Here is a 27,012-nt window from a genome sequence, read left to right as displayed (position 1 = left end):
GAGCAAATGCGAGGTGTGCGAGAGGAGGACGCAGGCTGGGCGCTGCACGTGCTCCCAGAACTATCTTGACACCACTTTCCATCAAATATTGAGCGTCAGTAGAAGAGCAGATGTGAATATATTTGAACAGGTTTTAAATGGTAGGCAATTACAGGATGGTGTTAAATGGTCCTTCAGAGCACAATTCTTTCATTTATTCATTTAGGAATTATTTATTGGAATATACTACATACACTCCTGTACAGGAAACAGCCTTCTTTCAGGGTCCCATTTAAAACATGGGAATTGGGGGCACCTGGCTGGCTCAGTTGGAAAAGCATGCAACTCTTGACCTTGGGGTCATGAGTTCGAGCCCCACGTTGGGTGTAGAGATTGCTAAATAATAATAATAATAATAATAATAATAATAATAATAATAATAAAGCTTTAAAAAATAATTAAAAAGATAAGATGTGGGAATTTTTTCTGGTGGACAGATACCACTTTATTTTGTCCCTCTGCTCATTTTGTGGAAATAATTGCGGATGTAAAAACAGCACTAGGATTTTCAATTTATACCCTGTATAAGTCGATTCTATGTCATGATATTTCATTATTTAAAACAACTGTAACAACCATCCAAACCTTCACTTACCAGAATAAAAACTGACAGTGAAACACAGTAGGAGCCCAGACGTGAGAGACTGTTCTGGACTATGCTCTAACATTTAGCCAGCTACGTGCCTGTGTCTGGACCGCAAATACAGGTGCCTGACTCACAATGAGATAATTCATACAGAAGCATGAAAAGCCAAAAGTCACGTGGAGCAATTGAAGCCTTGCACAGATCATGCCGGCAGTAACCCCTCACTCCTCCCACTTAACTGCACTCTTTGAATATTATTAAATTGAGACGGTCATCTTTAAATGCACTGTCTGATTTTTATTGGGTGAGGAAGAGAGAGTTTCTTGGAATCGTTGGCCAGACCCCTGCTCTTCCAGGCTCACGGCAGAAACAGGAAGCTGGTTGGAGGAAAATGCATCCAGCGTGCCTCCAGTCCTTGGGTTAACCAGACCTGTCACCCAAAGGGCCCCGACTGATTCTTGCCACACCCATTGTGGGCTGATGTGCTTCTCGCTCAACCGGCTACTTTTATCCATTATCACTGCGGCTTTTGGCCAAGAACTCAAGGACTGGGCTGAGACTTTGGGGGATAGCCTTTGTTGGAGTCGCTTGCTTTGGGGAAGCATGGGGACATGATGGTCATTGTGTAGGGCAGCCGGGCCCCTCTAGACCAAGCACACTCTGTCCACCTTCTCCGAGAGGCCGCAGCATCGTGAAGGCCTCTTTCTAGGAGAAGCTGAGTCTTGTCTTATGTCAACCTCATCTCTCTGGAGGGAAGCCAAAAAATCCTGGGCACCAAGTGCCCAGATAGAAAGCAATTTACCCACGAAAGCTGAGCGACAGGGAAGGAGGAAGGACACCTCAGGGGGCCGTTGTCTACTCACCGTCTGGCGAGAACTGGTCCCTCTCAAACACAGTGATGCAGAGGACCTCCTGCTCCAGGTCTTTGATGAAGAACTGGCAGTTGGAATTCCACTTGGGATTCAGAGTGTCCTGGATGGTCTTGGTGATGTGACACTGGGAGCCCATGGTCACCTCACAGTACGGGTTACTCTTTCCTGAAGTGGAGAGAGTCTGCTCGACTTCTGCCTGGCAGCAGGGTCTCCTGGGCAATGCATGGCAGGGTCCTCGCCACGGTGGGCAGCAATTTCCCGTCATGCCCCTCATTTTTGCCCCCCCATTGCCACATTTGATAAATGGCATAAAATGGAGAATCTGGGGGCGCCTGGGTGACTCAGTCAGTGAAGCGTCTGCCTTCAGCTCAGGTCATGATCCCGGGGTCCTGGGATCCATCCCCATGTCTGGCTCCCTGCTCAGTGGGGAGTCTGCTTCTCCCTCTGCCTCTGCTGCTCCCCCTGCTTATGCTCTCTCTCTCTCTCTCTCTCAAATAAATAAATAAATAAATAAATAAATAAATAAAATCTTTTAAAAATGGAGAATTTGAGCAAAAACTCCTACCATCCAGCATCACACTTCAACTATGATACTCAAATATTTATAACACTTAAATCATTAGATCAATGGGCTTTAAAACTAGGCCTTTCCAGTCTCCTTGCTACAGCCCTAGACTGCATCACACCCACCGTGAAACGGCAACCACTCAGATCTCTCTGAAAAACAAAATGGTGGGACGGATTAAATTAAGAAAGAAAAAAAAAACACTCTAGGTTTTTTTAACAAGCGTTAGAAAAACCAATTCCGGAAGGAAATTTAGGGTCATGGAAATAGCCCATTTGACGTAAAGCTGGCTGGGGGGCTTACAGAAAAGGCTTCCACCACGACCCCCTGCTGGAGGGAATTTGGGGTCCTTACCGTGTGACCGACAGGGTTTCAGCTCAATGCCTTCAACAACGTTCACCATCAACCTTCCGATACCCGTAGCCCTTTGGGAGCGGACTGTGATGGTAGAAGAACGACACAGGGTGCCTTCGCTGAAACACCTGTCCCCTCCCTGTTTGCCTCAGAGCCCTTGGGTGTACCTGCCCCGCCCCGTCTCCCCTTACACACTGGCTTCCTGGCTCCTGGAATGTACTCTCCACCCTCACCCTGCACCCTGCTCTCCCTCTCCCCGACTGCCATCCCTTCTCAGGCCCCCTCCCCCTCCAGGCCCATCTTTCCAGCTCTAAGGACTCGGGGCCCAACCTTCGGTGCCCCAGCTTGGCCGGACACACAGGCCGTGCCGTGGAGCGATGCCTACCCAGGTATGCCTTCTCCCGCTTCTTCTTCTCAGTCTCTATATAGAGTTCGGAAGCAGCTTTGATTTTCTGCACCCAGGCAGTCCTTGGGAAGAGAAAGACAGAAAGGTGCCAAACAGAACTCAGGAAGAAGGTTTCAGGGCTGTTCCAGTTCCGTCTCCAGGATCCTGCCTGCTTTGTTCCTTTGCTCTTAACAACAAAGGCTGGGAAAGAAAGTCTGGTTTTGTGTCAAACGGTGCTAATGATTATTCCTTCCATTAATAAGGAAGGGATGAGTGACTTTTTTATTGATGAACTTGACACCTGCCTTGCCCTTGGCGTCCCCCACCCCCTTGGAAGAGAGATACTGTCCTGGAGATGTTGGCATGTAACTCCCTCCTCCCTTATTGAAAAGCATCCCATATTTGCCTACCCGAAGAAGGCCAGAAGGATCTCTCTCACTAAACCATCCCAGGGAAGGACAAAACATTTCGCAGAGAGGGAAGCACTTTACATGGAAAAGCAAACACACTCTGGGAGAAGCACTTTGGCATAATGCTTTCTCCTTCGTTCTTCAGAGACCCATCTGCAGGATAACTTGGGCCAAATTTCTTGCTTGGCACAAAGGTTCTTTGGAATGTTGTTGGCCTTGTGTCAGGTTCACCCTCAGAAAAGATCTATTTCATTTGGCTCTAGGGCAGAGTCTCGAATACACGATTGAAGCAAAATACACCCCTGCTCTGAGATCCAGAGCATCTGTCCAAGTGAGCCAGCTGAGGACGGGGTCAGGCTTGGGGGGGTCCTATCAATCCCCAAATCGCCTTCCCATTGGCTTCTGCCACCTGGGAAACCTTGGGAAACGTGATCTCAAAAAATGATGAAAATGTCTTTTAAAGAAATTTGCAAGCAGAATTAGTTTCAATTCCTTTTATTTTGAAAAACTCACGCCATGTGTTAAGCTTTTGAGAAGCTCTAGAGAAAAGTATGAAGACCTTCCTCCTACCCCCTCCAGCCAGAGGTTATGGTACTGCAACTCAAGAAGTGTTGGGACCTGCTGATGAATTAAATGTCCTATGTGTGTCCAGTACCCGGTGGGGCCCCGGGCGCCCGGGGCTGGGGAGGGGGTGGGTCTTACCTTTCATTTATGCTCTCGGCTCGGAGGGTGTAGACTCGGTCAATGTGGGAGATGTGGAAGATGGGCTCATCTCCAGAAGGGTCAGTGGGTAATTTTACTAGGACCTCATTCAGGAAAATCGGCTGAAAAACAATGCACAGGTGTTATAAAACCAGACTGGGACTCTGCGTGGTTCAGTGAACGATGAGTGCGTGTGAGCTTACATACGCACGTTCCAGTAAACTAAACTGAGTGTGTGTGTGTGTGTGTGCAGTTTTCAGTACGCTGGAAAGAGGAGGTGTGTGTGTCTGTGTGCGTGTGTGTGTGTGTGCGTGCACGTTCCAGTAAACTCTACTAGAAAAATGATTTTGTATTAATATCAACTTCATGTATTACAAACTATAAATAGGGATTTTTGCCTCCTCCATTTTGCAGGTGTTTTTTAGGTCCTTCAGGAGAAGAGCTGACCGGTCTGTTTTGGCCATAGCAAATCCTAATCAGCAGTCTCCCTAACTTCACCTCCAGCCAAGCCTCTGAAGACTCGCATACAAAGCTGCTAGTGATCCACGTTGTTCTTTTCCCCCCACAATCAGGCTAACTGCTGCTTCAGAGAAAATTCTTCTGTAAAAACACCCCCACACAGACAAATTTAGGAAAACAGTAGCCCGCGACATGAAGACACACAAACACAGCCCTGTACATAGAAGCAGACCAAACAAACAGCAGAGGGAAATTCTCCACACATTGACTGTTTAGACTGGCTTTTGCTGGAAAAGGTGAGGGGCACAGATGTTTCAAGCTATCCTGAGAAGTCTGGAGGCGGATCTCGGAATGTTTGGAAGGTGGGCGCTGGACGTCTAGTTTGGAGCTTTCCCACGCCGGCCTCATCCATAACCCTAGACCTTGAGCCCCGCCAACCCGGGGCGTGCCTTCACCTGGGGACCCATAGTGGCCATCTGGAAGCCAATGATGTTTTGTCAGTCGAGTTGAACATTGTTTCTCTTCTGAGAGTCCTGGAACTGCGTTGCCTTAGTTACCCTAAATCCCGGCTCTCCCCTCTGCCTTCTCCTCCATGGCATAGCCCCCAAACCCTGTTAAGACTGTGACTCCTTTTGGGAACTTTCTAGTCCCCCAAACATCAACCCTGATATTGCAAACTGGAATCGAACTTACTGTTTTGTACATTTTATACTGCAGGTTAGATTTGGGACTGAAGACTTTGTCAGTGCCAGAAGAGCCCAAGGGCTTTATGATTTGGGTCAGCAGAAGGAAGTCGTTGAAGAGGAAGCCATACAGCTCCTTGTTGCTCTTGGCCTTGTAGAGTTTCCCACTGTGCAGAAACTTGCGCGGCCCCAAGCAGTTGGTCACTGAATTGAACACAAGTTGCTGAGAAAGGAAAAACAAAACCCAAAGAAGACACGATGAAGTGAGGTTATTTTTTTGATTTTTTGTTCTTCTGCATCTGAAAGCCCAGGCCCCGTCAGAATCTGAGGCTGGGCCCCAGCAGGACTGCATCTGAGCCTCAAGTCAAGGACTGCTCTGAAGACGTCAGGCAGTGCCTTTCAGAGCCAAGGAGTCAACGTCAGTCAAAGACCCAGTTCTGGGGATCCCAAGTGTCCAGATGAGTCTTGAGTATAATTCCTACTGTGTTCTCCCTAGGGGTCTACTAGTGTCTCAGGGTGATTGATATGCCCCTCTCCCTCTTATTTATTGGGAAAGGGGATGCAGGAAGAAAATTCTGGGCCCTCTGCCACCTTGATGAGTATCTAGTGTGTCCCCAATGGGGGCAGAACCTGCTCCAGGGATGACTCCACACAGGCTCCAACAGTCCCTTGAGCTTCTGGAAAGTACCAACTACTCTCTCTACAATTCTACAGGACACATGCTACTTTCCAAGGTGTGGCCAGAGTCCGGGCCCCTAGCACGTGGGTGACTGCCAAACTCAGGGGCACTGAGTGACGCCTCAAAGCCTAGCAGAGCAGACACAGAGCCGGTGCACATCGAACCTCAGCCAACTTCCTTGGCCTGAAAATGGGAAAGGGACGCTCTTTTCCTGCCACGTCCCAAACCTTGGAGATGGCTCCAAGGGCTGCTGAAAGCCGGCTCCATCACCCCATTGGGCTCTATCACCTCATGTGAGCGGTTTCTAAAGGGGAAGAGGGAGACTGAGGCAGGAAAACGACCCCATAAAGACCCCCTTTCTTGGCAGCAGGAGGAGAGACTGAAGCAGGGAAAGGGCACAGCTGTGCCCAGGCAGCCATATGATCCTGGCAAGTGTCAGACCCCTCCCGGCCCCCACCTGCCCACACGTGGGCCCCAGGGGGAAGCTGCACCAGCAGCCTTCAAGGCCAATACTCCCCAGAGCCACAAACCCTGTAGATCTCCCTGAGGAGGGTATTTGTGAAGAAGTGACAGGGTTCACACCGCCTGTCCCCCAAGAGATGTTGGTGGCCAGCATCTCCCGCCATCGTGGGGGAAAGAATCAGCAGCGCCTCTGTGACTGGAGACCTACAGGCATCAGGAAGGGCGACCATTCCCCTCCACTCTTGGGTACAAGGAGGGAGGGGGGCCTCTAATCTCCCACCGAGGCTCTGAGAGAGCCCCAAAGACTGAAGGTGACACCCACAAGGGAGCCTACAGAGGTATTCTTTACCCTTTGCACTCTGAACAGGAGTCTGGAGATCCATTTTGCTCGCCAAGAGAGTTCAGGCTACTTGGGGACGGATGATGAATCCAGAGAAGGTGGCCTGAATGACGTCATCATAATTGACGTAAAGATGATGTCGTTTATTTGTCCACCTCCAAGTGTGGGGCCTCCATGAGGCCAGTCTAGCACTGAATATAGATGAATTGGGAACGGTCTTTACATTTCTCTATCTTAGGACAAGAATGCCAAAGACAGTATGTATTTGAAACTTAATCATGGGGATGAGTCCAGATCTGGGCCGGGAGACTTCTAGAAGCCAACACAGCCCCTGTCCCTGACTGCATGGTGAACACCAGACAGACAAGACAAAAGCTGGTGCACAAAGCTGAGGAAGACTGATCAGGAGGAAGGAAAACCCTCTATCTCCAAGAGGGTACACAAGCCACAAAACTCAAATGTTAAGAGCTTATTTTACACTTAATGTTTTCAGATGAAGACCCAGGCTTCGCCGAGTCTGCCTGATGGCGGCTGTGAGACCTGGGGAAGGGCCCCTTTCCAAAGAGCACAACCCCGAGTCCCGCTGCCCGGATTCAGGCAGGTGCGCGGTCTGCAGGATCGAGTTGAAGCTCCTCGGTGCTTGCTCGCCCTGCCTTCAACTCGCCCTAAAGCCCTAGCATCTCTCGCTCTACGGATGCCGGCTCAGGATGTGCCCTCCACCGGGAGGCCCGGCCCCTCGACTCCTTCCTGGACAGATATCTTCACCCTTCACACAGCCACGTGTCTCCTTCTCCAATGCTTCCCTGAATCTCCCTGTGACTGTCCCCTCCTCCCCAACTTGTGTTTCCACAGCACCCACACCTCGTTCTGCCTTCCCACTCCTTATACTTTGTTGTAAACACGGGGTTAGCCACCCCCACCTCATCTAGAACCCGAGGGAGGGCAGAGGTCACATCTTACCGATGTTCATGTCCTTCCTGTTTAGGACCGAGCCATGGCACTCGGGCAGGTGCTCGAGAAATGTTTATTGAGTGGACGAACGGATGAAAGCATAAGTGGGCCAACCAACCAATGAATGCCCCTGGATTGCGTATCAACACAGAATTCCAAACTGCATTTCCACAGGGCCGCTCCCACAGCTCCGTTTATCGCACACGTAATGCTGAAGACTGACAAGGCGGTGAGGTGGGCAAGGAACCCATGGGGTGGCTTCCTCTGCTAGAGACTGCCTTTGAAGCATTGGAAGAAGGAGGAAGCCACAGGGAGGGTGGATGAGGGGGACACATTCTGCCTGGGCATTTTGATAAACCCTAGTGAGTGTGTGCGTGTGTATGTGTGCACGTGTGCACGCACACACACATTCATGCAGAGGCAGAGAGAGAGGGAAAACAGGCAGAAAGAATCAATGAAACTAAAGGAAGGGTAAGTGACAAGAAAAGAATTAAATATTAGAAGAGAAACTCCTGTTTCTGGCAGTACGGTGGACTAGATACTCTGACACATCCCGCGAAAATTTTAAAAACTGAGTGAAACACAAAAATGCACTTTTTAAATGCAAGCAAAGTGATAAAATTATATAAAAAGTAAAAAAATGTGCAGAGGCCAAAAACAGAATGAAAATGTGAACTCCAGAAGATAAGCAAACCCCAAAGCCGGCTTCAGCCCAGAGAGTCTCTCTTAAATCTGGTGACCTTGAGCTTCCACTTCAAAGGTCACGTGGAGTGGGGGAGACGAGCGATGTGTGGAGGGCCCACTTGAGCGGAGGGATCTAACAGGAGACAGCCACAGAAAAACTGACTCCCAGAGGAAGGATGACAAGTAAACTCAAGCACAGAAGGGAGGAACAAGACTTACTTGTTTTTGACCTTGGCCTAAGTGGAATGAAAAAAAAAAATGCCCCTGAGAGTTTGCAGCCCTCACCCAAGTCCGCAACTACAATTCACACGGCAGTATGATCCCCAAACCCCTCTACATTTAATTTAGGGTGATGCTGGTAGCAATCCTCTCGGGAGGAACGCAACTCCAGATCTCAGAGGTCCCACAGATAAAGCTCCGAGGAACACGGAACTCACAACCAAAAATCACAGCACAAACAGAGAAGCGGGCATGCGCAGTGCCGGCTAGCAGACCCAACAGAGAGGAGCGAGCTCCCGGTTAACTGTAGATGCCGGAATTACCTGGTAGGGAATATGTTTAAAATGTATTCGCAAGAAAGATGAAAAGTAGGGCCACTTGTGCAAGAGCAAGACACGAGAGAGAAACCAGCGGATCTGACAACAGGAACGGAAATTGGGGAAATGGAAACGAAAATATAAGTCAGTGGACAGGTGCAGGGGCGGATAGGGGTCTGTGGGAGAGAGAAAGCGCACGCAGTGGCCTGGAGAGAACCACGCATGATCCCGCTCGCCCTCCTCCCCCCTGCTGGCTGCCCGAGGCTCAGCTTGGGATTGGGGGGCCGCCCGGGTCCCAGCCGGCGGGCAGCTACCTCCGACAGGCCTTCACACTGCACGTGCGCTTGGATCCACTCCAGCCGGTCCGAGTTCTCCTTCTCCCGCACCCCTTCGTTCACCTGCGAGCACAGCTCTTCCGCCTTCTCCAGGGCGTGCTTCAAGTGGCTGTGGTCAGGGTGGTTTTCGGGGGTGTTTTCCAGGATCTACGGAGGAGAACACAAGACAGCAGCCTCAGGCGGTGCGGGTGGGTCCCCCAGGGGGGCGCGGTTCTGGAGAGCCCAGCAGAGGCAGGGCACCTTTCCTGATGGGTGCCCACAGGGGGAGGGGCCGCTCTGGGCGCCCAGCTGCAGCCAAGACAGGAGCAAGACGCCCCCCTCCCTTGTTGGCCGGGTCCCCTGGGGAGGCAGGGGAATGCCACATTATTTAGACCTAGGGTTTTGTGAGGGCAGTGGCTGCAGCCAGGGTAACAAGGCGCCCTCAGGGATTTTCCCCTAGAAAATGCCTCTTTCCCTAGCTCGGTGCGAGCGTCAGGCTTCTGCGCAGCTCTGGAACAGCGTGCAAAGGGGTGGATCTGAGCTCGCGTGCGTTTTTCTGCACAGAACCCTGGAAGCCAGCGGTGACACCTGCTGCACTACCATCTGGGCTCTGCCGGGGAGCAGCGGTGCGTGGGCCAGTCCCCTAAATGTTCGGAGCCTCAGTTTCCTTATATGAAAAGTGGGGATGCTCCCTAGTACCTCCTTTATAAGGTTATCTGGAGGACTAAATGATTTGATATAGTAAAGCGCTTGGCAAAGTACCCGGCCCTTAGAAGGTGCTCAGTGAATGAGAGCCATGACCATCGGATTCTCGAAGGACTTTGGGGGCATTAAAAGCAGCGATGAAGAAAGGCCCCGAGCCAGTTTGAGAATGCACCGGGGGATGTGAGCAGTGCACCTGCCCAGGCCTTGTCCACACACAGATAATTCAAGTGGACCTAACCTTGAGTGATATCTCACCTCAAAGGTACCCTTTGGCTTAAAGTCCTAGGGAAGCACCTAAATTGACAAAAAGGCCCATTCTGGTCCTGCGTCCACCAGTCATCAACAGCCCCGCCCACGGGCCAATCCTGGCTGTACTTAAGATCCCTTTGGAAACTCCTGAGGCCTCATCCCTGACCATATCCCTCGGGGTGGGACTCCGGTATAGGAACTTTCTAGAATACTCCAGGTGATTCTAAGGTACAGCCAAGTCTAAGGACTATAGCTCTAGACTGGGAGCCCACACAGCTGGCTTGTGCAAATTCATTAGTTTTTGTTTTGGTTTGGTTTTGCTTTCTTTTTTCCCCTCAATTTATTTAAACTAAGAACAAAAAATACAAAAATCATTTACCCATTTATGCCACCCCCTACCCCTGCCTCTGGCAACTACTAATCTGTTGTCTGCATCTATGAGCTTGGAGGTTTTCTTTAATTAATTGTTTTTAAGATGCCAAATATAAGAAAGATCATACGCTATTTATCTTTCTATGTCTGAGTTATATCACTTAGGATAGTGCCCTCAAGGTCCATCCGTGTTGACACAAGTGGCAAGAGCTCACTGGTTGTTGGTTTTTTTTATGTCTGAACAATATTCTATTATATATTATACTATATACATACAACATATACATATATATATACATACACATATCACAATGTCTATCCATCAGTGGACAGTTAGGTTGTTTCCATGTCTTGGCTATTATAGATAATGCTGCAGTGAACATGGGGGTGCATGTGTCTTTTTGAATTAGTGTTCTTATTTTCTTCAGGTAAATACCAAGAAGTGGAATAGCTGGATTGTATATGGTAGTTCCATTTTTAATTTTTTGAGAAATCTACTTACTGTTTTCTAGAGTGGCTGCATCAATTTATATTCTTACCAACACTGGACAAGGATTCCTTTATTCTCCACATCCTTATCAACACTTGTTATTTCTAGTCTTTTTTTTTTTAAGATTTCATTTATGTATTTGAGAGAGAAATATTGAGAGAGAGGATGAGTGGGGGGGAGGTGCAGAGGGAGAAGCAGGCTCCCCGCTGAACACAGAGCCCAATGTGGGGCTCCATCCCAGGAGCCTGGGACCATGACCTGAGCCGAAGGCAGATGCTCAAAGAACTGAGCCACCCAGGCGCCCCTCTAGTCTTTTTTATACTAGTGATTCTGACAAGTGTGAGGTGATACTTCATTGTGGTTTTGATCTGCATTTCCCCGATGGTTAATTACAGAGAGCACCTCGTAAGCACTGTGTTGTCTTTAGAACAATGCCTAGTCAGATCCTCTGCCCATTTTTAAATCAGATTGTTGGGTTTTTTGCTATTGTATGAGTTGTATAAGTTCTTTATATATTTTAGATGTTAGCCCCTTATCAGATATACGATCTGCAAGTATTTTCTCTCATTCAGTGGGTTACCTTTTCATGATGTGACAGTTTCCTTTGCTTGCAGAAACTTTTTAGTTTGATGTAGTTTGTCTGTTTATTTTTGTTTTTGTTGCTTTAGTTTTTGGTGTCAGATTTGTAAAAAATCATTCAAGACTCTTGCTCTTGCATCCACTTTGAGTTAATTTTTGTGTACGGTGGTCTGGTTTCATTCTTTTGTATGTGGCTGTCTGGTAAAGAGACTGTTCTGTCCCGATTGTATATTCTTGGCTCCTTTATTGTAAACAAATTGGCCGTATAGGCATGGGTTTATTTCTCGGCTCTCTATGCCGTTCCACTGATCTATGTGTCTGTTTCTATGCCAGTATCATACTGTTTCAATTAGTATAGCTTTGTAATATAGTCTGCAATCAGGGAGTGTGATGCTTCCAGCTTTGTTCTTCTTCTTCAAGATTGCTTTGGCTAGTTGGGATCTTTTATGGTTTGTACAAATTTTAGGATTGTTCTATTTCTGTGAAAAATGTCATTGGAATTTTGAATGGGACTGCATTGAATCTGTAGATTGCTCTGTGCAGTATGCACAGTTTAAACTACATTAATTCTTCTAGTCCATGAGCACGAATATCTTTCCATTTCTTTGTGTCTTCCATAGTTTCTTTCACGAATGACTTGTAGATTTAAATACACAGGTCTTTCGCCTCCTTGATTAAATTTATTTCTAAGTATTTTATTCTCTTTGATGCAATTGTATGGGACCGTTTTCTTAATTTCTCTTTCTGATGGTTCATTATTAGTGTATAGAAATGCAACAGATGTTTGTGTATTGATTTTGTATCCTGCAACTTTACTGAATTGTGTATTAGTTCTAACAGTTTGCTTTGTTCTGTTTCAAAATGAAAATGGGTTTGTTGAGTTTTCTAATTGTAAGAATAATATTGTACAATATTCAATATTCAGAAAATTCAGAAAGTTATAAAGATCCTAAAAATCACCCATAATCTCCCCACCTGGAGAGAGCGTCTATGTCTTAGTCAAATACTCTGCCTACACACGCACACACACACGCACACACACACACACAATTTTTAGAGAATAATAACTGAATCATACTACCACACTACACTGCACAATTTTGCACACTGTTTTTCCCCACTTCGTAACAGTTTTGTCACATCATTTGATGTCCATTTCATGTGGACCTATGCCATCATTTTTAAGGATTCTACAATGTATCATTGTAAGATGAACTACAAGGCATTTCAATACTTCCCTTCCCATAAAACTTCATGTTGGTCCTAATTTTTCAATATTTCTTGGATTTTTTTTTTCAATAAATTCCTAGAGGTAGAAGTGTTGAGCCAAAGGGAATCAGCAGTCTGATCTGTCCGTCACCCTCCAAAAGGCTGACCCACTCTACCTTCGGCCAGCATCTTTGCCCACACTGGGGACCTACACTCTTTCCAATATATGCCTCTCTGGCAAGCCCAAAACAAGGCATTTTTCTTGTTTTATGTGTCTCTTTTATTACTAGTTAATTTAAGCTTTTTGTACATGTAGGGCATAAGTGTACTAAAGGGTAAAGCTAACATTTGTAAACGGCTCGGTAGGAGCCAGTACTTTAACATACACCACACAACCCTTTGCAGTAGGTACTAGTAGTGTCCCTAATTTACAGAGAAGGAAACTGACGCCCAGAGAGGTTAAGTAACTTAACCCAAGGGCACACAGCAGCAGTACTGGGATTCTGACCAAGTGTTATTTTATCCTGGAAACAACCTAGATATTAAGTAGAACAAATAAATTGTGGTAGATCCGTACTCTGAAAATATTTTTAAAAACAGACAGAGACCTCAGGGGCGCCTGGGTGGCTCAGTCAGTTAAGCGTCTGCCTTCAGCTCAGGTCATGATCCTGGGGTCCTGGGATGAGCCCTGCAGCCTGGCTCCTGACCAAGTGTTCTTTCCCGCTACTCGACACTGCCTCCCGGAAACATCTAGTTGTATATTTCACCTATTTTCCCATTGAAGTATTTATCTTTTTCTTTTTGAGCTGTAAGTTGCCTCACATAGATGATACATAGATACATAGCTATAGATAGATAATCTAGGGATATTTCAGTACCTACTTACCTGCAGTCTAAAGTGTGTTAACCCAGTTTATATCTATCATTTGTCTTTCATTGCTGTTCATTATATTTTGTCACACAGAAATTTTTAAGAGAAATGTTTATGCAAATAATATATTGACACATTTTTGATCTGATCTGAACAATACAGAAGTACACAGAGCAGGGGCGCCTGGGTGGCACAGCGGTTAAGCGTCTGCCTTCGGCTCAGGGCGTGATCCTGGCGTTAGGGGTTCGAGCCCCACATCAGGCTCCTCTGCTATGAGCCTGCTTCTTCCTCTCCCACTCCCCCTGCTTGTGTTCCCTCTCTCGCTGGCTGTCTCTATCTCTGTAGAATGAATAAATAAAAAATCTTTAAAAAAAAAAAAAAAAGAACTACATAGAGCAAATGTGAACATTCCCTTTCACTATCCTCCCCAGAGGTAACCATGCCAACAAACCAAAGGCCACCCCTTGAACTCCTTTTAGATGCCAGCTTTTTCTGTTTTACAAAATGAACTACACCGTAAGATTGCTCGTGAGGGTTTTTTTTTTTTAACTCAGTGGTATTTACTGGATGTAATTCCATGCTAATACATAGAAGTCTCTGTTTTTGTTTTTTAAGATTTTGTTTATTTATATGACAGAGAGAGGAAGCACAAGCAGGGGGACAGCAGAGGCAGAGGGAGAAGCAGGCTCCGTGTTGAGCAGGGAGCCTGATGCAGGGCTCATCCCAGGACCCCAGGATCATGACCTGAGCTGAAGGCGGACGCTTAACTGACTGAGCCACCCAGGCGCCCCTGAGGTCTCTGTCTGTTTTTAAAAATATTTTCAGAGTACGGATCTACCACAATTTATTTGTTCTACTTAATATCTAGGTTGTTTCCAGGATAAAATATTTTTTTAGTTATTACAATTCTAAATCTTTTAAATTTCTGTCCTTACTGCCATGTTATTCTGTCCTTACTGCCATGCTAAGAATTTCCCCACCTCAGCATCATAAACAATATTTCATCTTAGTACTTTTATGGTTTTTCACATGTATCTTATAACTGGCCACCTTTTAAAATTCTCTTCTTTGTTCCACTATTTTTCAGTTCATTCTCAGGTCCTCTAAAAGGCAGCAATCATGTTTCTGCAAGTAATGATAATTTGTTTTTTCCTTTTTAATATTTTTGACTCTCAGTTCTTTCCTTGTCCCCCCTCCTTTCCTCCCCCCGCCATTGGCTAGATCCAGAACACCTATTTTAAAAGCTTGTTTCCAGGGGCGCCTGGGTGGCACAGCGGTTAAGCGTCTGCCTTCGGCTCAGGGAGTGATCCTGGCGTTAAGGGATCGAGCCCCACATCAGGCTCCTCCGCTATGAGCCTGCTTCTTCCTCTCCCACTCTCCCTGCTTGTGTTCCCTCTCTCGCTGGCTTGGCTGTCTCTATCTCTGTCAAATAAATAAATAAATTCTTTAAAAAAAATAATAAAATAAAATAAAATAAAAGCTTGTTTCCAGCTCCAATGTGCAATTAAATATTGGGGGGTGGGAGAAATATTGAGCCAGTTAAATAGTAACTGTCAAGTTGGAAGAGGGGAAACAGTAGGTTGAAAGCCTGATTCAAAACTAATTTAACTCAGTCAAGGTGGCCACAGGGTACTTTGTTTTTTGTTTCTTTTTTTAAGATTTTACTTATTTATTTGACAGAGAGAGAGACAGTCAGCGAGAGAGGGAACACAAGCAGGGGGAGTGGGAGAGGAAGAAGCAGGCTCCCAGCAGAGTAGGGAGCCCGATGTGGGGCTTGATCCCAGGACCCTGGGATCATGCCCCAAGCCGAAGGCAGACGCTTAACGACTGAGCCACCCAGGCGCCCCCACAGTGTACTTTGTGGGACTGAGCTGGGGTTGGATGGAGGAGATGGCTTACGTGGAGGGGGACAGGTTACTATAAGGGGTCTGAGCAAATCAGTAAATGTATTGACAATAATGAGAGGCAGGTTTCTCATAGAAAAGAACCTATAAGTACAGAAAGGGGGAAGGCTAGAATCAATTCTGTGGTATAAGATTAGAACAGGAGGTATCTGTGTGAACTCATGGGTTTTAGTATGCATTATTATCTACACAGATGGATCTAGAAATAAATATAAATGTATACGTGTACACTTACATATATGTAAGTATGTGCATATGAATTTAACATACATACATGTATTTCCTGACTCTGCCACTGAGAGACCCACAGGGCAGTAACGCCCCAACAGCCATGAGCACACCAGCACCCAGATCTGGGTTTCTCAAGCCTCCATTAGAGGAAACCAGATCTAAAACCTCTCTCCAGGAGCCCCCCTGTGGTTATATAATCGCGGGCTCAGAGGCTATCTGAGTCTGCTCACTCATATTACAGGTAGAAACACTGAAACCCTATTTTTTTTTCTTTTGGTATTGGTTCCACGATGGCTTTTTGAAGATGGGTGGGAGGCCTGACATTTCCTTCTCTTTCTTGCTGGGAAGATTGAGGCCTGAAGGTATTATACCTCTGTTAGGAAAAGAACCGAAGAACTGAGCTTTCATTTTCCAACTTACGAGGGAAAAGCCACTTGGTCACATGGCTGAAGACTGTATATTACTAGCTCTTTTCACAATAAACAGCTTTCCTTTCTCAGTGACCAAGCGGATGCTTCCAACACCGCCCCGGCGTATGAGTCTACACAACAGATACCAGGTGCGTTGGTGGGAGAACGTGCCTGGGACCCCAGATCCCTGAAATGCTGAGAAAGCGTTCCTCTGCTTGAAAAGGCAAGACGGGTACTTACATTTTTAATGATCAGTGGGTATCTTGTTACCCGTTGCATAGGCTTCAGTATAAAACTAGACAGTGGCATCCCTTTACATCGAGGGTCCATCGCCAGCCTCTGAAATTCGAGAGTTTTTTAAATGTACTTAAGAAATCTGCAAAATCCAGTTAGTGACATCCACTCCCTGCCCATCACGTTGTCTCATTTATCTGGATAAGAGCGGAGGAGCCTGGAGTTGGAAGGGCCTGACCCGTGATCCTGGTCCAGGACGATGGAGATTGGAGACCCACCCCATCCCTGGGAAACACAGTCCCTTCCCTCCAGAGACGAGATTCTGGCTCTGCAGAGAATATTTCTTCTGGCCATCTGCCAGACCTTTTTACAGTCCCAAGTGTAAGAAGAGACACGAGATTGTAGAATTAGAATAAAAATTCCCCTTAAGTCCTAGAGATGCCAGAAGGACTGAATCTCGTTGTCTAGTTCGGATGGAGCCGGCACCTGCCCATGGGAGCCCCAGGCAGGTGGGGACGGTGGCACTGAGATGGGGGGGGGGAGGAACACCTCAAGTCCTGCAGGTTGTCCCCACCATAGACCACCTGTCGCTTTTGTGAACTTGACTGGAGGAAAGAGTCCTATCCCAAAAGATGATCCTGTCCTTAAGTCACAGGGACTATGGTGACTCAGCTCTCAAAGGCGCTGGCCAGGTTTAATGCCTTAGACATGGGCAGCGGCCAGAACCTTGGCCCCAGGTCCCGGGAAGTGTCAGCCCCCAAACCTGCTGCAGCCCTGAACATCATCATTCCAGGGACACCTCATACCTGGCAAAGGAGTGTCAAACCCCCACAGGGATGAGGTGAGGAGAGGTGATGAGGGAGGGGAAACAAGCCCTCTGTCCTGGGTGGTGTCAGCACTTCCCTCAAGTTCAAGTGCATCCAGTGATGAATTCATCCTGCCTTGTGCCTGGGGGTGGACCAGCCCTTGGCTGAAACCCCAGGTGGCAAAGCATTTAATGTTGAGAAACACCAGGGGGAAAGGAAAGAACAAGCATGTGGGGACGCTACGGTCAAGGAGAGACCTCACAATGATGATTCCACAAACGTGATTATTGGGGAGGAGGGAATGGCCCGCCCCCAAACGCACGAGGTGCAAAGAGAACCCTGCTGTTAGTATTATTGGTCTATTCACCAAAATACAACTGATGCTCAGCAAAAGTTATTTGATTCTTTTCCTGTTTTTCTTTCCTCTGGGCGATGTGGAGGCTGTTGGAGTGGACCAGTAGGGCCAGCGGGGTATCGCCCTGGCCAAGGCCAAGTCCCAGGGCCTGCAGCCTCCAGCAGCACGGGACCCGCCTCCTCAGATGTCCCTTGGGGGACACATGGCTCTCGAGACCCCTGTTATCCCCCGCGGCAGAGGTCCTGGCCTCCCACACTCACCCCCACACGCTTCCTAGAGCTTGAGGCCAACGACGAGAACCAACTGGGAAAGGAACAAAGGGCCCCTTGGGATTCCTGGCCATTCTCTCTGCAGGAAAGAATGGGGGGCGGTTGCTCAGACCTAACAGAATGGGGCTCCTGAGATGCACCAGCCTTGCTGGGCCTGACGAATCAGATGGAAGATTTAAATCTGCATCCAAATAACACGGCTAACACCCGGACCACACATCAGAGTTTCTGGGTGCAAACTGGCCCCTCCTCTCCAAGCCCGCCTCTTTGGTCACAGCCCCACCTGTCCGCGCCTCGCAGCCCCCAGGGCTGGGTCAAGACCTTGGTCCTGTTGGCTGTTTTTAGCGGGAATCCGCTCGCAGGCTTGAACGCGCTCCTCACACACCCACCGCCCTGCGTCAGCCACGGAGCGGCAGGGGCTTGGCTCAGCCTGCGCTCCTTACCTTGACAAAGTCCTTGAAGTCCGGGGCCTCGTCCGTCTTCTGCTGGATCAGGGCAGCCCCGTTGAGCTGACAACTGCAGAAGCGGATGTAAGGCTGCATGTGGGGCAGCTGGGCCGTCAGAATGTCCCCGATCATCTTCACGGGCATCTTCTCCCCCGACATCTTCTTGCGGACTCGCAGCGCTCTGCACGGGGACACGGGCAGTGAGCCCCTGCCTGCACAGCAGCCGGTGCAACGGGGCACACTTCTCGGTCGTACAGACAAGAATGTGTGTGAGGGGCACAGACCCAGGGCCGCTAAAGGATCTACTGGGGGACACAAGGGACAGAAGAGTAACACGTCTGGTGCTACAGAGGGGTTATCAGTGGGACACTTTTCTTCGGCATACTGGCTGTTGGCGGGTGCTGGGGAATCACGACCTCCCAAAGAAATCTTTGCTGAACGAGTCAGCATGAAAGATTACTTTTTTTTCTTATGGAGAAATAGGGAATTGTTTCTTTCGTAACTCAGACGAGGTCCCTGTGTCGACGTCTCACTCTATGGATTATCTGTGGGGAAAGTCCCAGGCCAGGATGGCCCCAGCATTGAGTCTGTTCCAGGCCAATGTCACCCGAGGGAAGCTACTGTTGCCAAGGGACATGGAGATTCATTTTCAGACGAAACAGAAGATAATTAAGAGGGTAAATCAACGGCCACAGAAAAATAATCTCATTATGTTCACCAACACCAGGTATAAATGGTTGTCTGTGCAGTTCCCTGCTTCTTCTCTGTGGCTAATTGGAAGTTGACTGGATTACAGAGTTCTGAAGAGAGAAGCCTATTTATATGATAATGGACCGACAAACCCAAACAATTCATCTCCTGGAAGCTGGGAAGAGACTGAAGGGGCTGAGAAGTGTTTGTTCTGGGATCCAGCTGCCGTCCGAGTGTTGAGGGCCGCCGTGAGAGCCAATTCTGTGCATCCCACCCTTCCAGCTCCAATACGTGAACTCCTAACGCCAGCCCCTAGAAGGGCACATCACTGAGTCTCTACGCAGCAAGGAGGGCAATGCGCTCTGAGGGCAGGACAACAACACTGGAGGCCATGAGTGTGCTCTGCCTCCCCCAGTAATGGTGGGTGGATGGATGGGTGGATGGATGGAAGGATGATGGGTGGATGGAAGGACGATGGATGGATAGATGGATGGATGGATGGACTGATGGATGGATGGGTGGTTGGATGGAACAGAATGGTATGTTATATGATTTTAACATAAGGTGGGGAGGTTGTTACTATAAATCCCTTTGGCTTTCACAGCCATGTTGGAGAAGCCCTGAGGTAAGGATATGGCTCTCTAAGAATTCCAAGGAAGCTTGTAATATTAGCATTACTAAAAACTTCAGACCACTTTGCCGTCTTTCTCCTACGTTTTTGACTAAAAAAATCCTTGGACTGGGCAAACAAGTCAAGGAGAGAAATTTTAGGAACAGTAAGTTATGTGGTCTGAACAGTTAGGAATTCCACCGCAAGCAGATGCCCTTGTAGGGAGAGACGCTGGTCAGCACTGGGCTTGGTATGTGAGGGCAGCAGCTTGATACCCTCAGGATGGCCAAATGGCCACCGCTCATTGAGGGGGTTGGTACAGAGTATCTCCCAACATGTAGAAATCTGCTCAAGGGTGATGTCACCCCCAATTCTGGGGGACCAGAGCCCTGCATAATCATGTTAGAAACTTGCTATGGATGGAAACAGGAAGAAATTCCAGCATTCTATCATTTTTGTATGAGGAGGAACAAAATAATCTTTCCCTAAGGGAATACAAGTACCACCACCCCTCTCCCCCACTTTTAAAAAACCATGGAGGAGACGAGGAAAAGAAGAAAGAGCACATGCAGGTGGCCATTGTCTTGAAGAGGCTAAACCAGGGCCTGGGTTCTGGAAGAACTTGCCCGGAACACACTCAACTTGTCCAACCAGGGGACAGGCCTGCAATCCGGCCCCGACTACGGACCAGGCACCTGTCAGGGCTGGGTCGCCGCCCCCTGGGATGTTCTACTGCATAGGCAGGACTTACAAGGACTGGGTCCTCATGGGTTTGAAAGGAGGGTGTCACTGGGCTCAGGGGTCACGTGACTCTGTCGCCGCAGCTCTAATCTCATCTGAAGTTTTCCCGGGTCAAGGCCCTGACCTGCCACAGTATCAATCAGCTAATGAACATTTCAAAGAGCGCTCAGTTGTTTGCTGGATGAGTGAGAGCTCCTGATCCCCAGAAGCCCACCGAGCACGAGCTGGCGTGTCTTAATAGGTCCTATGTGTCAAACCCTCTTTTGCACACATTGCTTATTCTCCCTATGGGCTGCTGGCATCCCCGAGGTGCAGAAACCGAGTGACTTGACCAAACTCACACAGCTGAGACTGACAGAGGCCATTCTCGAACCCAGGCGGTGTGACCCCAGAGCTCTGTAAGCACAGAGCTCAGGACAACAACAGGCCCAGCGCCCAAGCCCGCCTCCACGCCCCAGCTGCTCCCCACAGGCCCTGTCCTGCCTCCAGAAGTGGCTCCTGCCATCTTGACTTCTCGCTGCCGCTTCCGTGACCCTCTGCCCCTCTCCCTGCCACCACTGCTGGCATGTCCTCCGTGCCCGGCCTTTCCCTCCCGCCCCCTGGGCCCAAAGTTCCTGTCAGGAGAAGACAGGAACCTCCTGTCTCCCCACGCTGTCTCTGCCCCCGACAGAGGTCTGTTACTCTTTATTTTTGTTTTCTGCTTAAAATAAAATTATATCTATCTTGAGTTAAAAAGAAGGTCAAATACTTAGTTTAAGAACTTTTTCTTTTTTTTTGAGAAGTTCCTTCATTTTCCTCCAAGTAAGGAGGCAAGAAAGGATGTTGATTAAACACAAATAGTTCCCAGCACCTGGGTTTGCGCGGCCCTGTGTCTGGTCTGCGTCCCTCCTGCTATCATGGCCCGCAGCTGCTCTTAATGTGAAAAGGTTCTAGATCTTTCTGCCCTCCTCTGCTTCTTAAAAGCAAATTTCACAGCTCTCCACTCACCAGGAAGAACGAATCGTCCATTCTAACCCCCAACCATAGTAGGAAGTCCCTATGCCCAGTTAGCACCCCTTTATTTTCATTTATCTATTTCTTCTTTATTTCCAAAATCCCATGTCCCCACCCACCCACCCAAGTGCAAGGAGTCGCTGGCCCTTGGATCAGGATTGGCAGATAGATGGCTGCTCACCAGTGACCTTCAGGGGGACCTGCCTTAACTCCTCTTTACCCGAAAACACCTTCCTCTTTCAGCCTGCAAGGAGCCCTCAAATCTCCCTACCGTTGGGGTGATTCCTTGGCATGAGGAGGTTAAGTCTATGCAACAAAGGGATGTAGCGAAGTGTTTCCTGTACAATCTACAATGTGGGGGCTCACCCTATAATCCTTTTCATTTTTCTGTATGTTTAAAACTGTTCATAATAACATATTGACAAGAAAAAAAAAAAAAGAAATGGGGTCCCCGGGAGGCTCCTATTAAATATTGTATCTCGAATATGAAGACATGAGACAGTTCACCCGAACGAACTGATCAGGTCATCAGGGGAGTGGGCCGGAGCTCAGGGACACTGTCCTGGAAGACGGGCTCTGCCGGGAGGTTTGATGTGACCACGGTTGGCCTCCTCACTCCTCAGAATAACCCTGCACGCTCAACAAGGCGGGCACCATGACTGCAATTTTACAGGCCCCAAAACAAGGGGTCTGAGAGTTCATCTGCCCAAGGAAACCGCCTAGAACAAGTTAGAAGGTGCTGGAACCTGGACAAAAACTTAGGACATTTGCCTCCTGGTTCCACGTTCTTTCCATCGGGGGCAGGACTGGCTGGAACCTCCAGGGGGACAACCACAGAGCCGCCCAGGGCACAAGCTTGCCTGCTGTGTGACTTCAACAAGTCACTCACCCTCTCTGAGCCTGGCTTCCCCAGCTGAAACAGCACTGCGGATCCCACCTCTCCACGCCAGCAGGAGGAAGGAGCCCCCCAGCCTGGCCATGACCGAGCTCAAGGGAGGGGCTTCTGCTTCCCTGACAGGACGTGGGGAGGGTGGAATGAGGGGACAGCAGGAAGGTATGGGGAACACTGAAGCAGCACTTTCACTCGGGCCTCTGGAACATCGGACACACTTCCCCCCTCCCCAACCCCACCCCAAATGGCCCCCCAAGGAGAGGAGGGGTATATTTTCAACAGAAAACTCTTGTGTCTATTTCGAAACAACTAGGTCTTCAGCACGTGTAGCACAGGGCTTAACCAGGCCCCTTGCCCCCGGTGATAGGACAGCCCCTCTCCAAGGCCAGGGGGCTGAGCCCAGCACTTGGTATGGCCAGGCACGTGTCATCTAAAGACCCCCCAGTAATCACCGTATGCAGGAGGTATGCTTATCATCCCCATTTCACAGATGAGGACACTGAGGCCCAGAGACTGCAAGTGACTCGCCCAAAGACACAGCCAGCAGGGCAAGAGCAGGTGTGAGCCCAAGCGTGTGACCCATAGCTACACTCAAAAGCTTCCACAGCACCGTGCTCAAGGAGGAGGATGGAAATACTTTCTCAAAGCACCCCTGGGGGTCATCGCTGAGTATTTGCTTTCCAGAACATAAAGGAAGCAGATCTTGTATTTTTACTTCACCTTCACCCCTCTGTCCATCCCCCAACTGCTCCCGAACACACACTCAGGAAAGTGGAGACCTGAAATTACTTTATAAGAACAAGGCTCATATTTAGGAAAGAGCCCCTTCCTAGTTACATGAAGGTAGAGCTCGGGAACGGATGCCAACTCCCCCAGGCCGCGCTGCACTCTTGGGCCTGGCAGAGGGTGGCCGGTCTTCCCTGCTGGCTGGATCCCTGTGGACCTACTGTGCGTTCTTAGCAAGTCATGTTCCAAAGTACGGCCTGCTGGGCCCAAATCTGGAGGGTTCTGTTTAGAACGGGAAGGGGCCATGGTGAGGACATAATCTAATACCCTCACTTGACAGCTGGGAACAGAGGCTCAAAGAGGTAGGGCGAGGAGCTGGGCTCCAAACCCAGGTCTCCTGACTCCCGGCCCACACCTCCTCCCTGGCCCTGTGGCCGCCTCTGGACACTGAAGTGGGAATAGAATATCGACAGCTCCAGGCCAGCTTCTTGGAGTGTGAACATGAGGAAATGTTGGCCATGGGGGGCAAATGCTCCAACTGTTTTCCATCCTTGGGAGCCAAGAATGTCCCGAGAGAACAACGTGCACCCCAAGGTCTGCAGGTGGGCAAGTGGGGAGCTGGCCCGGGCCCCCGAGAGGGAGCCAGGACCGGGGGAGCCCCCCCACCCTGGAGACTCTAGACCCACAGTGACAGCAGGAACTTGGCGATGGACTGGGGGGTGTTTCCACGATGACAGACTGGGGGTGTTTCCGGAAAGCATCAGGGCAACAAGGAGCCATGGTGCTCGTGAGTGGAAATGAGCAGAAGAGGCAGAAGAAAGAAACATAGGGCGGCATGCATGGAGGACATGCGGACCAAGCCACACAGAGATGCTAGTGTGTGAGAGCCCAGGTTGGGGGGGGGGAGCAAGGCTGGGGTTAGGGGCAAGAGGCTTACTTCAGTAGTTTGATATTACACATAATCAGCTCCTTCCAGTTAACAAAAACCATAGCACCCTCTTTCTCTGTCAGCAGCTCAGACTCCATCAGGGGTTTCTGAAAGATCTACAGGTGCAGAAAACGAAGCGGTTCAGAAAGCAAACAGTTAGCTCACAACTCAAACACAATGCACGCAGCTCTGTTCTGAGCATGGAAGGGCCAGCGGGTGGCTGTGCCTTTGCGGGCTTCCCGCCTTCCCACAGCTTCTGCAGCAAACGACCCCTCCTCCGCCTGAGCCGCGGGCGGGGGGGGGGGCAGTCCCCATCAGGTCTGCCCTGTTTGACGAGGGAGGCCAAGCTGAACTCTAGAGGATGGGCCCTAACTCCAGCAGGACAAAGCTAAGAGGCCTGGGCAAAGTCACACATACTCTTCCTTCCCCATGGTGGAGGGTGGACATGGCTGGGAAAAGTGGGGGCTTCAAGATGCATGTGGGTTGGGGTGCCTGGGTGGCTCAGTCGTGAAGCGTCTGCCTTCGGCTCAGGTCATGATCCCAGGGTCCTGGGATTGAGCCCCACATGCTCAGCAAGGAGCCTCCTTCCCCCTTTCCTTCTACCTGCTGCTCCCCCTACTTGTGCTCGCTCTCTGTCAAATAAATAAATAAAATCTTAAAAAAAAAAAAAAAAGATGCACTGTGGGTGTGGGTGGCTCCTTCACGCTCGCCTGCAGCATCTGCTGCCTAGACAAGCCTCGGGCATCCCGAGGGGAGCAGCTGCAGGCAGCCAGCCCTCCAACAGGGAGCCTAGTGGGGGCTTCTGGCACTCCGCCTGGGCTGGGCTGGGCATAGGGACGGGCTGTGGGAAAGAAAGGAGCCTGCCCAGGCTCCAAGCTCTGTGTGGTTGGGTGACTCATGGTAAATCACAGCTTTCCGCCCAGCCCACCATGGGGAGACCCGGCCTCCAAAGGGGTCATTATCTACCACTGGAGGCAGGGTGTGCTTCTGAAGGTTCTTTAGAGATGACACAGCCTATCGTCGACATAAACGTGGCCGGGCTCACACTGTTCCCTGGGAGCCCTATTCTTTGTGAGCTCCTAAGCCGACGTTGAACCTGGCATATGCTGACCACTGCATAGAAGTGCCCCGTCTAAGGGGACAACACTCAAATCCTAGACCTCTGAGATTGTACATTTAGTGACAGTCAAGCATCTTGAGGAAGGGGCACCTTTTTTGAGTGAGTGCTAACACTTCCTAGGCATGAATGGTGGCCTCCTGGACCCGTAACCTATCCTGCCTTCCGTACCCATTCAACATGGGGCATCTGAGCGGTGACTGTCCTGGGTGTAAAGACTGTCCAAGGAGATGGTTGCACAGCTGTTAGGTGGTGCGAGGTGGGGCGGAGAAGGAGTTTTAAAACTATCACAGTACTTTTCGAACTGTAGAGTGACCCTGACATCCCGCTCTGTAAACCCCTGTCTGCCAATATGGCAGCTTCCCATGAGTATGGGCAAAAGGCTTCCTGGAAAGCAGGGGTTCCCAACTCTGCATCTCCCCATCCTTCTAGGCCGAGTGGCCCAGGCCTTTTGATAACTACTTGGGAGGAGAGACAAAATGAGGTGTTATCCAGGACAAGGGAGTGCAAGGGGACCTGCAGGGAAACATCTTCATCCTCAGCAACAGATTTTCCTCAGCGGTAATATGGACCGCTAGGAATAACTTGAGATATCGGCCAGATTGGTGGCCATTTTCAGATGGCAACCCTGAGGGCCGGGAGACCATGGGACCTGCTCTATGGCATCAACTAGTTGGTGGCTGAGCCACTGCTTCTCTGAGTAGTCTAGACTCTCAATCCCTGCCCATGTGTCTCCTTCCATACACCTCCTCTCGGACTCATTCATCCCTTGGCATGAGCCATCTCTGTCCCTCTATAGGGATGATTCAGAGGGCCACGGGTGGGAGTCGAGCCGTCTTCTCTTGGGTATGAATCTCCCATGTGATTTATCATCCAGATGCTCCCCACACGTCAGAAAATTTCTCAGGCTGAGAATCAGGGTGCTGTCCTCCTTCACAGAGCCCCTCCTCCTCTCCACCCTCTGCCCGTGCCCCCCGGCACACCCAGCACCCACCACTGCCGTTACCTCTGTGACCAGCTGGAGGTCATTGACGTAGTTCTCCTCTGTGACAATGAGTTCATGGATGTATCCTTGTCGCTTTCTCTCGGTTGGGGTCAACATATCCAAGAGGTGTAAGTCTGAACACCCTGGAAAACACAACCAGTGGGATGTTTCAGTCCAAGTCTAGGGAGGACCATACAGCTTCGCAGTAAAGAGCCCCAGGGCCTCGTGCCTGCTGGCCCCTGTGCTCTCACTCTAGCTGGGCAGTGGTAGGGGTTGAATTGTGTCCCTTAAAAATACACATGCAAGTCCTTACCCTCGGTACCTGTGAATGTGACCTTATTTGGAAATAGGGTTTCTGCAGATATAATCAAATTAGGATAAAGTCATACTCAATTAAGGTGGGCCCTAATCCAATATGACTGGTGTCCTTATAAGAAGATATCCAGGGGCACCTGGGTGGCTCAGTCAGTTAAGCTGGTTTCGGCTCAGGTCATGATCTCAGGGTGGTGAGATCGAGCCCCACCTCAGCCTCCGTGCTCAGCGCAGAATCTGCTTAAAATTCTCTCTCCCTCTCCTTCTGCCCCTCCCCCCTGCTTGCTCTCTTTCTCTCTAAAATAAAATAAAATCTTTACAAAAGAAGAAGAAGACATACAGAGACAGACAGAAAGAAGGCCATGTGGCGACACAGGCAAGGACTGGGGTGAAGCATCTACCAGCCAAGGAACACCAAGGGTGCTGGCAGCCATCAGAAGCTATGAGAAACACATGGGAAAAAATCACCCCTAAATCCTCCCAAGGAACAGGGCTCTGCCAGCACCTTGATTTTGGACTTCTCTCCAAAACTGAGAACATAAATTTCCGTTGTTGTAAGCCACCCAGTTTGTGGCCACTTGTTACAGCAGCCCCAGCAAACTCATACAGGCGGCAGGCTCCTGCTTCCTCCAAACTGCTAAAATAACTTAGTGTTCGAGAGAACACTAAGCAGCAATTGGCCGATATGTCCTGGGGCTGACACCATGCCAGGCGCTGTCCAAGGAGCTGTGCTTAAGGCTCACAGAGATACTATAATCATCACCATTTTACAGACAGGTTGACTCACCCAAGAGGCCTCAGCCGGGCGGGGGCGGGAGCCAAGAGTCGAACCCAACACTTTGACACCAGAAACTGGGCTGTACCCCA

The 27,012-nt window shown here is 49.3% G+C and overlaps 1 protein-coding gene across 5 annotated transcripts in view; it reads right to left on the bottom strand.

Moving 5' to 3' along the window:
- ITSN1 (intersectin 1) overlaps positions 1-27,012 on the bottom strand; it is a 214,813-nt gene that overhangs the window by 10,689 nt on the left and 177,112 nt on the right. For all 5 annotated transcript variants that reach the window (XM_045785563.2, XM_045785564.2, XM_087861773.1 and 2 more), the window contains 10 exons: positions 25,855-25,976; positions 23,741-23,847; positions 18,149-18,332; positions 16,282-16,380; positions 9,022-9,189; positions 5,066-5,278; positions 3,914-4,035; positions 2,802-2,884; positions 2,417-2,500; positions 1,489-1,662 (listed from right to left, as the gene is read on the bottom strand). In XM_045785563.2, the coding sequence (XP_045641519.1) occupies positions 1,489-1,662; positions 2,417-2,500; positions 2,802-2,884; positions 3,914-4,035; positions 5,066-5,278; positions 9,022-9,189; positions 16,282-16,380; positions 18,149-18,332; positions 23,741-23,847; positions 25,855-25,976 (1,356 nt within the window). The remainder of the gene's footprint in view (positions 1-1,488; positions 1,663-2,416; positions 2,501-2,801; positions 2,885-3,913; positions 4,036-5,065; positions 5,279-9,021; positions 9,190-16,281; positions 16,381-18,148; positions 18,333-23,740; positions 23,848-25,854; positions 25,977-27,012) is intronic.

Source organism: Ursus americanus, chromosome 4, assembly GCF_024610735.1.
Source record: "Ursus americanus isolate L20-20 chromosome 4, mUrsAme1.1.p, whole genome shotgun sequence".
In the NCBI taxonomy this organism is placed as follows: Eukaryota; Metazoa; Chordata; class Mammalia; order Carnivora; family Ursidae; genus Ursus; species Ursus americanus.
Note: the sequence above shows the minus strand (reverse complement) of the source record. Positions and strands in the feature narration are given on the sequence as shown.